The 13,534-nt window shown below is 47.1% G+C and overlaps 2 protein-coding genes across 2 annotated transcripts in view; one reads left to right on the top strand and one right to left on the bottom strand.

Moving 5' to 3' along the window:
* LOC136177415 (motile sperm domain-containing protein 1-like) lies at positions 1–6,432 on the bottom strand. The gene is made up of 6 exons (XM_065950602.1): positions 6,287–6,432; positions 4,231–4,575; positions 1,222–1,297; positions 914–1,146; positions 634–789; positions 1–193 (listed from the first exon to the last, which is right to left on the bottom strand). The coding sequence occupies exons 2-6, from the start codon at positions 4,481–4,483 to the stop codon at positions 165–167; spliced, it is 747 nt and encodes a 248-aa protein (XP_065806674.1). The 5' UTR covers positions 4,484–4,575; positions 6,287–6,432; the 3' UTR covers positions 1–164.
* Positions 6,433–9,522: 3,090 nt separating this feature from the next.
* Positions 9,523–13,534, top strand: part of slc25a11 (solute carrier family 25 member 11) — an 8,551-nt gene continuing 4,539 nt past the window's right edge. Inside the window, exons 1-2 of the mRNA XM_065950599.1 lie at positions 9,523–9,721; positions 12,719–12,871. Coding sequence (XP_065806671.1) covers positions 9,657–9,721; positions 12,719–12,871 — 218 coding nt within the window. The 5' untranslated portion in view covers positions 9,523–9,656. The remainder of the gene's footprint in view (positions 9,722–12,718; positions 12,872–13,534) is intronic.

Below are 13,534 nucleotides of genomic sequence, written 5' to 3'. Positions count from 1 at the left end.
GTGTGTGTGTGTGTGTGTGTGTGTGTGTGTGTGTGTGTGTGTGTGTGTGTGTGTGTGTGTGTGTGTGTGTGTGTGTGTGTGGGGTCATGAAGACAGTCTGTGTTTCTGTTGGACGACGTGGAGCTCAGAGATCAACAGAGCCTCAGCTGTCACTCAAACTCCGGTTACCGTAGAAACACCATGGTCAGGAGACCTGAAGGAGAGAAGGAGAGCAAACAGGTGAGTCCTCGGACTCGACTCCTTCTTTGTGTCCTCCACGACTTCCCTCTATCCGATTCTCCTTTACCTCCTTGATTCCTTCTCTACCTCATTGTCCTTCCTTTGCATCCTAGCTTCCTCTTCTACCTCCTAGTATCGATTCTCCTTTACCTCCTTGATTCCTTCTCTACCTCATTGTCCTTCCTTTGCATCCTAGCTTCATCCTCTACCTCCTCATATCCTATTCCACATCCTTGAATCCTCCTCTATCTCCTTGTATTCTCCCCTACCTCCTTGTAGCCTTCTCTACCTTCTTGTTTCCTTCTCTGCTTCCTTGTTTCATCTTCTACCTCCTTGTATCCTACCCCTCCAGAAATTTGACTTAGTGAGGTGGTGGTGTTACAGTGTGTAAATGTGTGTGTGTGTGTGTGTTACCCAGTATGTAGGCGCAGACTAGCTTCTGATTGGTGGAGACGTGGAGGCAGCGTGGAACCACGGAGCTGCTCTCAGTGTGGAGGGGGAGCATTAAGACAGCAACGCACAGCGCTGCCAAAGACACACACACCACCCACTGAGACACACTGCGCACGGCTACACACACACACACACACACACACACACACACACACACACACACAATTTTTCATGAGTAAAAAAAATAAACTACAAGTCCCAGAGTTCTTGGCTGTGCCTCTGTTCCCCTCTGACGTCTTACCTGTGCAGGTAGGCAGCTGCAGGTGAGATCTTGTTGGTACCAGCAGAGGAGACAGCGCCCTCTGCTGGCCTCCTCCCCTCTTGTCCTCGCCTCCTCCTCCTCCGCCCTCCTCTCCTCCTCTCAGCTCCGCCCAGATCTCCCGTCCCCCCACCTGGCCGCCTCCCCTCACCTCCAGACGGAACCGGTCCCTGCGGCCCCAGTGACGGGGAGACACGTCCAGGTGACGCACCACCCTGAAAGCAAGAGGAAGTGATGTCACAGGAAGTGTGTTTGAGAAGTGCACTGTGGTGTTTGTCGTGAGTACTCACAGGTCAACACAGGATTTAGATCTGACACTCCCCTCCGACTCCACCACCCTGTACAGAGACGGAGCTGTACAATACACTGAGAGAGAGAGAGACAGGTAGAGAGAGAGAGACAGGTAGAGACAGAGAGACAGGTAGAGACAGAGAGACAGAGAGAGACAGAGACAGGTAGAGAGAGAGAGACAGGTAGAGAGAGAGACAGGTAGAGAGAGAGAGACAGGTAGAGAGAGAGACAGGTAGAGAGAGAGAGACAAGTAGAGAGAGAGAGACAGGTAGAGAGAGAGACAGGTAGAGACAGAGAGACAGGTAGAGACAGAGAGACAGGTAGAGACAGAGAGACAGGTAGAGAGAGAGAGACAGGTAGAGACAGAGAGACAGGTAGAGAGAGAGAGAGACAGGTAGAGAAAGAGACAGGTAGAGAGAGAGAGACAGGTAGAGACAGAGAGACAGGTAGAGAGAGAGAGACAGGTAGAGACAGAGAGACAGGTAGAGAGAGAGAGACAGGTAGAGACAGAGAGACAGGTAGAGAGAGAGGGACAGGTAGAGACAGAGAGACAGGTAGAGACAGAGAGACAGGTAGAGAGAGAGAGACAGGTAGAGAAAGAGACAGGTAGAGAGAGAGAGACAGGTAGAGACAGAGAGACAGGTAGAGAGAGAGGGACAGGTAGAGACAGAGAGACAGGTAGAGACAGGTAGAGAAAGAGACAGGTAGAGAGAGAGAGACAGGTAGAGACAGAGACAGGTAGAGAGAGACAGGTAGAGACAGAGAGACAGGTAGAGACAGAGAGACAGGTAGAGAAAGAGACAGGTAGAGAGAGAGAGACAGGTAGAGAGAGACAAGTAGAGAGAGACAGGTAGAGAGAGAGAGACAGGTAGAGACAGAGAGACAGGTAGAGAGAGAGAGACAGGTAGAGACAGAGAGACAGGTAGAGAAAGAGACAGGTAGAGAGAGAGAGACAGGTAGAGACAGAGACAGGTAGAGAGAGACAGGTAGAGACAGAGAGACAGGTAGAGACAGAGAGACAGGTAGAGAAAGAGACAGGTAGAGACAGGTAGAGAAAGAGACAGGTAGAGAGAGAGAGACAGGTAGAGAGAGACAGGTAGAGAGAGACAGGTAGAGACAGAGAGACAGGTAGAGAGAGAGAGACAGGTAGAGAGAGACAGGTAGAGAGAGACAGGTAGAGAGAGAGAGACAGGTAGAGACAGAGAGACAGGTAGAGAGAGAGAGACAGGTAGAGACAGAGAGACAGGTAGAGAGAGAGAGACAGGTAGAGAGAGAGACAGGTAGAGAGAGAGGGACAGGTAGAGACAGAGAGACAGGTAGAGACAGGTAGAGAAAGAGACAGGTAGAGAGAGAGAGACAGGTAGAGACAGAGACAGGTAGAGAGAGACAGGTAGAGACAGAGAGACAGGTAGAGACAGAGAGACAGGTAGAGAAAGAGACAGGTAGAGACAGAGAGACAGGTAGAGAAAGAGACAGGTAGAGAGAGAGAGACAGGTAGAGAGAGACAGGTAGAGAGAGACAGGTAGAGAGAGAGAGACAGGTAGAGACAGAGAGACAGGTAGAGAGAGAGAGACAGGTAGAGACAGAGAGACAGGTAGAGAAAGAGACAGGTAGAGAGAGAGAGACAGGTAGAGACAGAGACAGGTAGAGAGAGACAGGTAGAGACAGAGAGACAGGTAGAGACAGAGAGACAGGTAGAGAAAGAGACAGGTAGAGACAGAGAGACAGGTAGAGAAAGAGACAGGTAGAGAGAGAGAGACAGGTAGAGAGAGACAGGTAGAGACAGAGAGACAGGTAGAGAGAGAGAGACAGGTAGAGAGAGACAGGTAGAGAGAGACAGGTAGAGAGAGAGAGACAGGTAGAGACAGAGAGACAGGTAGAGAGAGAGAGACAGGTAGAGAGAGAGACAGGTAGAGAGAGAGGTAGAGAGAGACAGGTAGAGCGAGAGACAGGTAGAGAGAGAGACAGGTAGAGAGAGAGACAAGTAGAGAGACAGACAGGTAGAGAGAGACAGGTAGAGAGAGAGACAGGTAGAGAGAGAGAGACAGGTAGAGAGAGAGAGACAGAGAGGGACAGGTAGAGAGAGAGAGACAGGTAGAGAGAGAGACAGGTAGAGAGAGAGAGACAGGTAGAGAGAGACAGGTAGAGAGAGAGAGACAGGTAGAGAGAGAGACAGGTAGAGAGAGACAGGTAGAGAGAGAGACAGAGAGAGACAGGTAGAGAGAGAGAGACAGGTAGAGAGAGACAGGTAGAGAGAGACAGGTAAAGAGAGAGACAGGTAGAGAGAGACATGTAGAGAGATAGATAGGTAGAGAGAGACAGGTAGAGAGATAGACAGGTAGAGAGAGACAGGTAGAGAGAGACAGGTAGACAGAGAGACAGGTAGAGAGAGACAGGTAGACAGAGAGACAGGTAGAGAGAGAGACAGAGAGAGAGACAGGTAGAGAGAGAGACAGGTAGAGAGAGAGAGACAGAGAGGGACAGGTAGAGAGAGAGAGACAGGTAGAGAGAGAGACAGGTAGAGAGAGAGACAGGTAGAGAGAGACAGGTAAAGAGAGAGACAGGTAGAGAGAGACAGGTAGAGAGAGAAAGAGAGACAGGTAGAGAGAGAGACAGGTAGAGAGAGAGACAGGTAGAGAGAGACAGGTAGAGAGAGAGACAGGTAGAGAGAGAGAAACAGGTAGAGAGAGAGACAGGTAGAGAGAGAGAAACAGGTAGAGAGAGAGAGATACAGGTAGAGAGAGAGACAGGTAGAGAGAGAGACAGAGAGAGAGAGAGACAGGTAGAGAGAAAGACAAGTAGAGAGAGAGAGACAGGTAGAGAGAGAGAGTGACAGGTAGAGAGAGAGACAGGTAGAGAGAGAGACAGGCAGGAGGAGAGAGGGAGAAACAAAGTGTTATCTTCTACAGATCCAGCAGGGGGCAGTCTGTTCTCAGTTTTTACACCGAAAGAAAAGACAGACAGACAGACAGACAGACAGACAGACAGACAGACAGACAGGTACTGACTCTTGAAGCTCAGGCTGAAGCTGTAGGGGTTGTAAAGGGTTAACACGCGGCGGTGGGAGCTCGTCTCTGCGGCGTGGAATAGAAGCTCAGAGGGAAACAGGAAGACAGGCAGCGGGGACACTGCGCCTGTCTCGCCTCCTGTCTCCCCCCTCTCTGCCTGTCTCACCCCCGCCTGCCCTCTGTCCCCTCTCCTCGCTCCCTGCTCCGCCATCCCACCCACTCCCTGGCTGTCATGGCTGTTCTTCCTCCTCATTGGTCCGTCCTGTGTGGTGTCCCACACGCAGCCATGATCCAATAGCTGTCATTGGACGCTGTGTCAGCGTGATGTCACAGCATCGCCACCTGCTGCAGGATGAGGAAGAAAAATACCCATCAGTAAAGGTGGGTAAACACACTTATATTACAGTTCATATCATAATGATCAATGGCTCCTTTAAGTCAAACGTCAGAAGATCAGTGTCAGTGTGCAGAAAGAGGAGTGGTCTAACACGGCTGTTTATCCTCTGCTGGACACTTTAAAGAAACATTTGGGCTCAAGTTAAGAGTGCACCCTCTTCTTCAGGTGTTTTCAATAACACAACAACAAATAAAGACGTACGAGGCACCACGAAAGACAATCTCCCTCACACTGTAAACACATCTGTAAACACATCTGTAAACACATCTGTAAACGCTGTAAACACATCTGTAAACACTGTAAACACATATGTAAACACATCTGTAAACACTGTAAACACATCTGTAAACACAACTGTAAACACAACTGTAAACACTGTAAACACTGTAAACACATATGTAAACACTGTAAACACATATGTAAACACTGTAAACACTGTAAACACATATGTAAACACTGTAAACACATATGTAAACACTGTAAACACTGTAAACACATCTGTAAACACATCTGTAAACACATCTGTAAACACTGTAAACACTGTAAACACATATGTAAACACTGTAAACACTGTAAACATATCTGTAAACACTGTAAACACATATGTAAACACTGTAAACACATATGTAAACACATATGTAAACACTGTAAACACATATGTAAACACTGTAAACACATCTGTAAACACTGTAAACACTGTAAACACATCTGTAAACACTGTAAACACATATGTAAACACTGTAAACACTGTAAACACATCTGTAAACACTGTAAACACATATGTAAACACTGTAAACACATCTGTAAACACTGTAAACACATATGTAAACACTGTAAACACAGTAAACACATCTGTAAACACATCTGTAAACACAGTAAACATATGTAAACACTGTAAACACTGTAAACACATATGTAAACACTGTAAACACTGTAAACACATCTGTAAACACTGTAAACACATCTGTAAACACTGTAAACATATGTAAACACTGTAAACACTGTAAACACATCTGTAAACACTGTAAACACATCTGTAAACACTGTAAACACTGTAAACACATCTGTAAACACTGTAAACACATCTGTAAACACTGTAAACACATATGTAAACACATCTGTAAACACTGTAAACACATATGTAAACACTGTACACACTGTAAACACATCTGTAAACACTGTAAACACATCTGTAAACACTGTAAACACTGTAAACACATCTGTAAACACTGTAAACACATATGTAAACACTGTAAACACATATGTAAACACTGTAAACACATATGTAAACACTGTAAACACATCTGTAAACACTGTACACAGACGGTTTTACGGTAACAACCAGCTTTATATCGACTTCTTTTGAATGACGTATTGTTGATTTATTGTTTTGAGACACGTTTAATTCACGTACAACCTGATAAAAGACTTTAAACAAATGTGTAAAATGGTTTGTTATGACGCTGCTAGCTAGCTAATGTTAGCTAGCTCCGTTACAGCGATCAGAAAACCACAAAAACAAAGGCTAAAATAACTGAAACATGGCGGAACACACAAATGAGGAGACTGTGAATGTTCAAGGAGCCGAAAACTTGTAAGTTTGAAATTCAAACTGGAGTTTTTTCAAGGTAAAATCGTCCGTTTCGTTTCTCTACTCACCGCAAACAGCCTTTACTTCCTGCTGAGAGCTGTTGCTTTGACAGAACCCGCCCCCTCTCGAGCTGTCAGCCAATAGCCGAAGAGGAGGGATAAAAGTGCGGAATTCTATTGGACGTCAGTCCCTTATCAGTGTTTCTCTGCTCACTTCACCTTATAGATTATCAGAGAGCTGTGGAGAGAGTGAGATGATAAAGGTATCTTACTCTCTGATCATTAAGGAAACATGTTGAAGTGCTGGCTTCTCTGACAACAATGCAGCAGCCAGTATGTCCTCCTTCTAACTTTAGATTCTGCTCCTGAACAATGTTTGTAAACAAGATGTGACTTTGTGCGGACAACACAAAATATAAATATATATATATATATATATATATATTTTTTTTTTTTTTTTTTTTTTTTTATGGACTTCAGGGGTTCCGTATTATTAACCTCCGTTTCATGCTATTGTTGAATAATTACCGGAATGTTTTGTATTCTGTTTGGGCTGAAGTGATGTTGCTTTCAGGTGCTATTGGAATTATGAAGACAATTGAGTTATAGTAAATAAATAAAAACATCTAAAGGGGAAACTCTCTGTAACTGTCTCAAAATACAAGTGTTTGTTGGTCATTGAAGAGTCTTCTTGAGAGGGAGAATATAAGTTATGTGTATATTTGTCAATTATATATTTTGTGATAGAACAAACACTTGAGGCTGTGTTGAGGTTACACTTTTATTTTATAATAATATTAGAGATCTGAAGCAAATTGTTTTTTATACTAAAGAAATTCAAATAAAATGTTCAGATGTATTTATGAAAAACAGTTTGTCCTTTAAGTAGTATAAAGTTAAAGAGGACATATGATCCCCTCCTCCACCTTTTCAAACAGTCCCCTCCTCCACCTTTTCAAACAGTCCTCCTCCACCTTTTCTAACAGTCCCCTCCTCCACCTTTTCAAACAGTCCCCTCCTCCACCTTTTCAAACAGTCCTCCTCCACCTTTTCAAACAGTCCCCTCCTCCTCCTCCACCTTTTCAAACAGTCCCCTCCTCCTCCTCCACCTTTTCAAACAGTCCCCTCCTCCACCTTTTCAAACAGTCCTCCTCCTCCACCTTTTCAAACAGTCCCCTCCTCCACCTTTTCAAACAGTCCCCTCCTCCACCTTTTCAAACAGTCCTCCTCCACCTTTTCAAACAGTCCTCCTCCACCTTTTCAAACAGTCCTCCTCCTCCACCTTTTCAAACAGTCCTCCTCCTCCACCTTTTCAAACAGTCCCCTCCTCCACCTTTTCAAACAGTCCCCTCCTCCACCTTTTCAAACAGTCCTCCTCCTCCACCTTTTCAAACAGTCCTCCTCCACCTTTTCAAACAGTCCCCTCCTCCACCTTTTCAAACAGTCCCCTCCTCCACCTTTTCAAACAGTCCCCTCCTCCACCTTTTCAAACAGTCCTCCTCCTCCACCTTTTCAAACAGTCCTCCTCCACCTTTTCAAACAGTCCCCTCCTCCACCTTTTCAAACAGTCCCCTCCTCCACCTTTTCAAACAGTCCTCCTCCTCCACCTTTTCAAACAGTCCTCCTCCACCTTTTCAAACAGTCCTCCTCCACCTTTTCAAACAGTCCTCCTCCTCCACCTTTTCAAACAGTCCTCCTCCACCTTTTCAAACAGTCCTCCTCCTCCACCTTTTCAAACAGTCCTCCTCCACCTTTTCAAACAGTCCTCCTCCACCTTTTCAAACAGTCCTCCTCCTCCACCTTTTCAAACAGTCCTCCTCCTCCACCTTTTCAAACAGTCCTCCTCCTCCACCTTTTCAAACAGTCCCCTCCTCCACCTTTTCAAACAGTCCTCCTCCACCTTTTCAAACAGTCCTCCTCCACCTTTTCAAACAGTCCTCCTCCTCCTTTTCAAACAGTCCTCCTCCTCCACCTTTTCAAACAGTCCTCCACCTTTTCAAACAGTCCTCCTCCACCTTTTCAAACAGTCCTCCTCCACCTTTTCAAACAGTCCTCCTCCTCCACCTTTTCAAACAGTCCTCCTCCACCTTTTCAAACAGTCCTCCTCCTCCACCTTTTCAAACAGTCCCCTTCTCCACCTTTTCAAACAGTCCTCCTCCTCCACCTTTTCAAACAGTCCCCTCCTCCACCTTTTCAAACAGTCCCCTCCTCCATCTTTTCAAACAGTCCTCCTCCACCTTTTCAAACAGTCCCCTCCTCCACCTTTTCAAACAGTCCTCCTCCACCTTTTCAAACAGCCCTCCTCCACCTTTTCAAACAGTCCTCCTCCTCCACCTTTTCAAACAGTCCTCCTCCTCCACCTTTTCAAACAGTCCCCTTCTCCACCTTTTCAAACAGTCCTCCTCCTCCACCTTTTCAAACAGTCCCCTCCTCCACCTTTTCAAACAGTCCCCTCCTCCATCTTTTCAAACAGTCCTCCTCCACCTTTTCAAACAGTCCCCTCCTCCACCTTTTCAAACAGTCCCCTTCTCCACCTTTTCAAACAGTCCCCCTCCTCCACCTTTTCAAACAGCCCTCCTCCACCTTTTCAAACAGTCCTCCTCCTCCACCTTTTCAAACAGTCCTCCTCCACCTTTTCAAACAGTCCTCCTCCTCCACCTTTTCAAACAGTCCCCTCCTCCACCTTTTCAAACAGTCCCCTCCTCCACCTTTTCAAACAGCCCCCTGTGGTCTAAATGAAACATCTGTGCTGAGCTTTGATCAAAATCTAACATGAATCAAGCACCAGAGGAGGTTTGTGACCCTGTATAAACCAGCTCTCTCAGAACGCTCCGTTTTGGTGTGTGTGTCTCTTTAAATGTAATGACCCCGCCCCCTGAGTTTACTCTGTAGACATCACTCCTCTGTAGAGAGAATAAAAATGGTGGACCTGTGAAAAAGTTTTGTTCTGGTCTGGGGGTGGAGTCCATGGGTGGAGATACCAGGGGAGGGGAATCCCACTGTGACATCACAAGGAGAGCACATTAGAAACAGAGCTTCTCTGTGTTGTAAGACTCATGCAGACCACAAACAAAGGACTGGATGGTTTATTTCACATGTTGTGGGTCAGTAGACTCTCAGGTTACACAGATATATGTTCAGAAACACTGAAGAAGTGGATTCTTCAGAATATGTCCCCTGTCTGTACCGCTTTTTAATTTTTTAACCCTAAACCGAGACAGTACTCAGATTAACGAGCTTTTTTAAAGGACCTTAAAGGCGCCGTACGTCGATGCTCGTGCCCTCCATCCTCGCGTCCTGATTGGTCCGCTGGGCTTCGTGACTGCAGACGCGCCCGCTCCAGAGAGTCACCTTGCCCCGGCTGCTGCAGCTTCTGTACCGGTCAGAGAGCAGGTGAACCGACCGGGGACTGTGAGGGTACTGACCGACCAGGAGAAACATGGCGGAGGGAAAGCCCAAGACCTCCCCGAAGGCCATCAAGTTCCTGTTCGGGGGCTTGGCCGGGTAGGTGCTGCTGCTATGCTAACATGCTAATGTCAGCGGTCAGGGTCTGCTAACAGAGGAGCTAACAGAGGAGCTAACAGGCTGGAGGATGTTTTCAATGTACCTGTCGGTGATTCAGACAATATCCAGTGACTGTGTCTTTCTGATCAGGCTGCACTGTTAGCTACCTGTTAGCTACCTGTTAGCTACCTGTTGTTCATTGATGGTAGGCAGCGTAGGGCCGGTGTTACGGTTTAAAAAGTGACCGTGTTATCTGGTGACTTTCAGCTGTTGTCGTCGCAGCGTTTGGACACACGATGTCCTCGCTGATGCTCCTCAAATACACTCATCAGATATTCTGCTTTCTGTCGGATGTCACCACTTAACACGGCCACAAGTTAAAGCGAAACACCGGTGTCACAGTGTAACTGGGTGTTGAACTAACTGCTGACATTCCGGCAACGACGTTAAAAATCACGCGACGGATCTCTGAGTTCATTCAAACTACGTTTCTGATGTGACGACGTTATTGTGAAGGTGAACCAGGCCGAGGACCAGTTAAACCATGACACTGGTGTTGTGTCAAAGTGCGTCTCTCATCGATTTGTGTCTCCCCCTGACACTAAGTGCTGCCTTCAAGAGCTCCTCGGAAATATCAAATTTACCTTATGAACACGTAGGATTCTGTTTTTTAAGTAGTTTATAATAATACAACTTTATCTTCAAGATATAGAATCAGAGTTTCTTCGTCTTCGTCTTCTTCTGCTGCGTTCTCGGCCCGTTACCTCCTGAGTCTGTCGAAAGGGTCGATACGTCTTCATCTTTTTCAGAAGACATGCAGCAGATTAGTCCAATTTAGACGCCGTGCAGGACTTTACCTTATTAAACACAACGAGAAATGATCCAGCATCGGGTGCCTGGGACTTCTATTTTTGTTGCCGTGGTAACAAACAGGTATCGTTCCTCCACGTGGGGATGGTGTGTGACCTCTGACCTGAGATGAGTCCAACACGTTTCGGACGCGGACGTGTTCATCCCGCTCGCTCTGTGGACAGACTGCGAGGATTTAAAGTGACCTGTTAGGACCTGGACTCGTCGTCAGGGGTTACGGCCTGCTTGACAAGTTCTTAAACAAAACCAGACAACACACAGATCAGAGAGATTTCAGTGAGAGAAAAAACAAGTTTTCTAAAATGCCCGTAGGCCTCGTCCTACATGTGGACGAGGCCTCAGGTCCTCCCACCTGACTCTCCTAGACCCCCCCTCCCCTCCCCCTTCAGAGAGGGAGGAGGGAGAGAAACAGGACCTCATGTAACAGGAGGTCAGACTAAAGCAGAGACCAACAGAACTCTAGTTTAAAAACAAGAAGAAGTTATCGTTGTTTATTAATAAATAATGAGGACCAATCAGAAGAGCGAGCAGCATGTTCAGGAAACATGAAAACATGAACGCAGGCTTTATAACCAGCACCAACACGCTGCAGGACGATCCAGATGTTCTGATTAAACCAGAAACAGACGCACGCGCTCTTCGTTTCCTCCTCCAGCTGTGCAGCAATGCATTGTGGGAGAGGAGTCCTGCCTTACTTTGACCTCGTGCAGGCTGAACTGATCTGAGTGTCCTTTAAATGTCACCGCTTCCAAACATCTCAGGAGAGTGCACGTCCCTCGTGCACGGAGGGGGAGAGAGAGAGAGAGAGAGGGAGAGGGAGGGGGGGAGAGAGAGAGGGAGAGGGAGGGGGGGAGAGAGAGAGGGAGAGGGAGGGGGGGAGAGAGAGAGGGAGAGGGAGACACACACACACACACACACACACACACACACACACACACACACACACACACACACACACACACACACACACACACACACACACACACAAGGTGCCGGTCTTTGAAATGTCTGGGGTTTGAACGTTGAGTTTACAAACTGCCTACTCCTTTAAAAGATGATCAATGAAGAGCGAGTCAGCTGATCGGTCCTTTAACTTCAACGACCAATCAAAATCGCCCGCTGCTCTAATTAAATATAAACATAATAATCAGACTTCAGTCACTTTTGTTGCTCCATCAGACTGACCTCTGACCTCTCTGCGTGTGGAGTGATGCATCAGAGTACGAGCCGTCCCTCTCACTTCAGGTTACAGTCTGTTATCGCCGCGGTAACCTGCTGAGCTCAGGCGACTGCCATTATCTGCTGGAGATAAAAATGAACAAATTCCAGGTTAGGTTTGGAATGAGACACGGTGTGTGACAAGTACCTGTCTGTCTCTCTGATCCTGTCTCTCTGATCTGTCTCTCTGATCCGGTCTTTCTGATCTGTCTCTCTGGTCCGGTCTCTCTGATCCGGTCTCTGTGATCTGTCTCTCTGATCCGGTCTTTCTGATCTGTCTCTCTGGTCCGGTCTCTCTGATCCGGTCTCTCTGATCCGGTCTCTCTGATCCGGTCTCTGTGATTTGTCTCTCTGATCCTGTCTCTCTGATCTGTCTCTCTGATCTGTCTCTCTGATCCGGTCTCTCTGATCCTGTCTCTCTGATCTGTCTCTCTGATCCGGTCTCTCTGATCCGGTCTCTCTGATCCGGTCTCTTTGTCTCTCTGATCCTGTCTCTCTGATCCGGTCTCTTTGTCTCTCTGATCCTGTCTCTCTGATCCGGTCTCTTTGTCTCTCTGATCCTGTCTCGCTGATCCTGTCTCTCTGATCCTGTCTCTCTGATCTGTCTCTCTGATCCGGTCTCTCTGATCCGGTCTCTTTGTCTCTCTGATCCTGTCTCTCTGATCCGGTCTCTTTGTCTCTCTGATCCTGTCTCTCTGATCCTGTCTCTCTGATCCGGTCTCTCTGATCCGGTCTCTCTGATCCGGTCTCTTTGTCTCTCTGATCCTGTCTCTCTGATCCGGTCTCTCTGATCCGGTCTCTTTGTCTCTCTGATCCTGTCTCTCTGATCCTGTCTCTCTGATCCTGTCTCTCTGATCCGGTCTCTTTGTCTCTCTGATCCTGTCTCTCTGATCCTGTCTGTGTCTCCAGGATGGGGGCGACGGTCTTCGTGCAGCCTCTGGACCTGGTGAAGAACCGGATGCAGCTGAGCGGTCAGGGCACGAAGGCACGAGAATACAAAACCAGCTTCCACGCTCTCTTCTCCATCCTGAAGAACGAGGGGGTGGGCGGCATCTACACCGGGTACCTAAAACCAGACCTTACACTTTAACCCTACATCTAGACCGGGTACCTCAAACCAGACCTTACACTTTAACCCTACATCTAGACCGGGTACCTAAAACCAGACCTTACACTTTAACCCTACATCTAGACCGGGTACCTCAAACCAGACCTTACACTTTAACCCTACATCTAGACCGGGTACCTAAAACCAGACCTTACACTTTAACCCTACATCTAGACCGGGTACCTCAAACCAGACCTTACACTTTAACCCTACATCTAGACCGGGTACCTAAAACCAGACCTTACACTTTAACCCTTCATCTACACCGGGTACCTAAAACCAGACCTTACACTTTAACCCTACATCTAGACCGGGTACCTCAAACCAGACCTTACACTTTAACCCTACATCTAGACCGGGTACCTAAAACCAGACCTTACACTTTAACCCTACATCTAGACCGGGTACCTCAAACCAGACCTTACACTTTAACCCTACATCTAGACCGGGTACCTAAAACCAGACCTTACACTTTAACCCTTCATCTACACCGGGTACCTAAAACCAGACCTTACACTTTAACCCTACATCTAGACCGGGTACCTCAAACCAGACCTTACACTGTAACCCTTCATCTAGACCGGGTACCTCAAACCAGACCTTACACTTTAACCCTA

The sequence above is a fragment of the Labrus bergylta genome, chromosome 22 (genome assembly GCF_963930695.1).
Source record: "Labrus bergylta chromosome 22, fLabBer1.1, whole genome shotgun sequence".
NCBI lineage: Eukaryota > Metazoa > Chordata > Actinopteri > Labriformes > Labridae > Labrus > Labrus bergylta.
The sequence above is the reverse complement of the archived record's forward strand: the minus strand, read 5'-3'. Positions and strand labels throughout refer to the sequence as shown.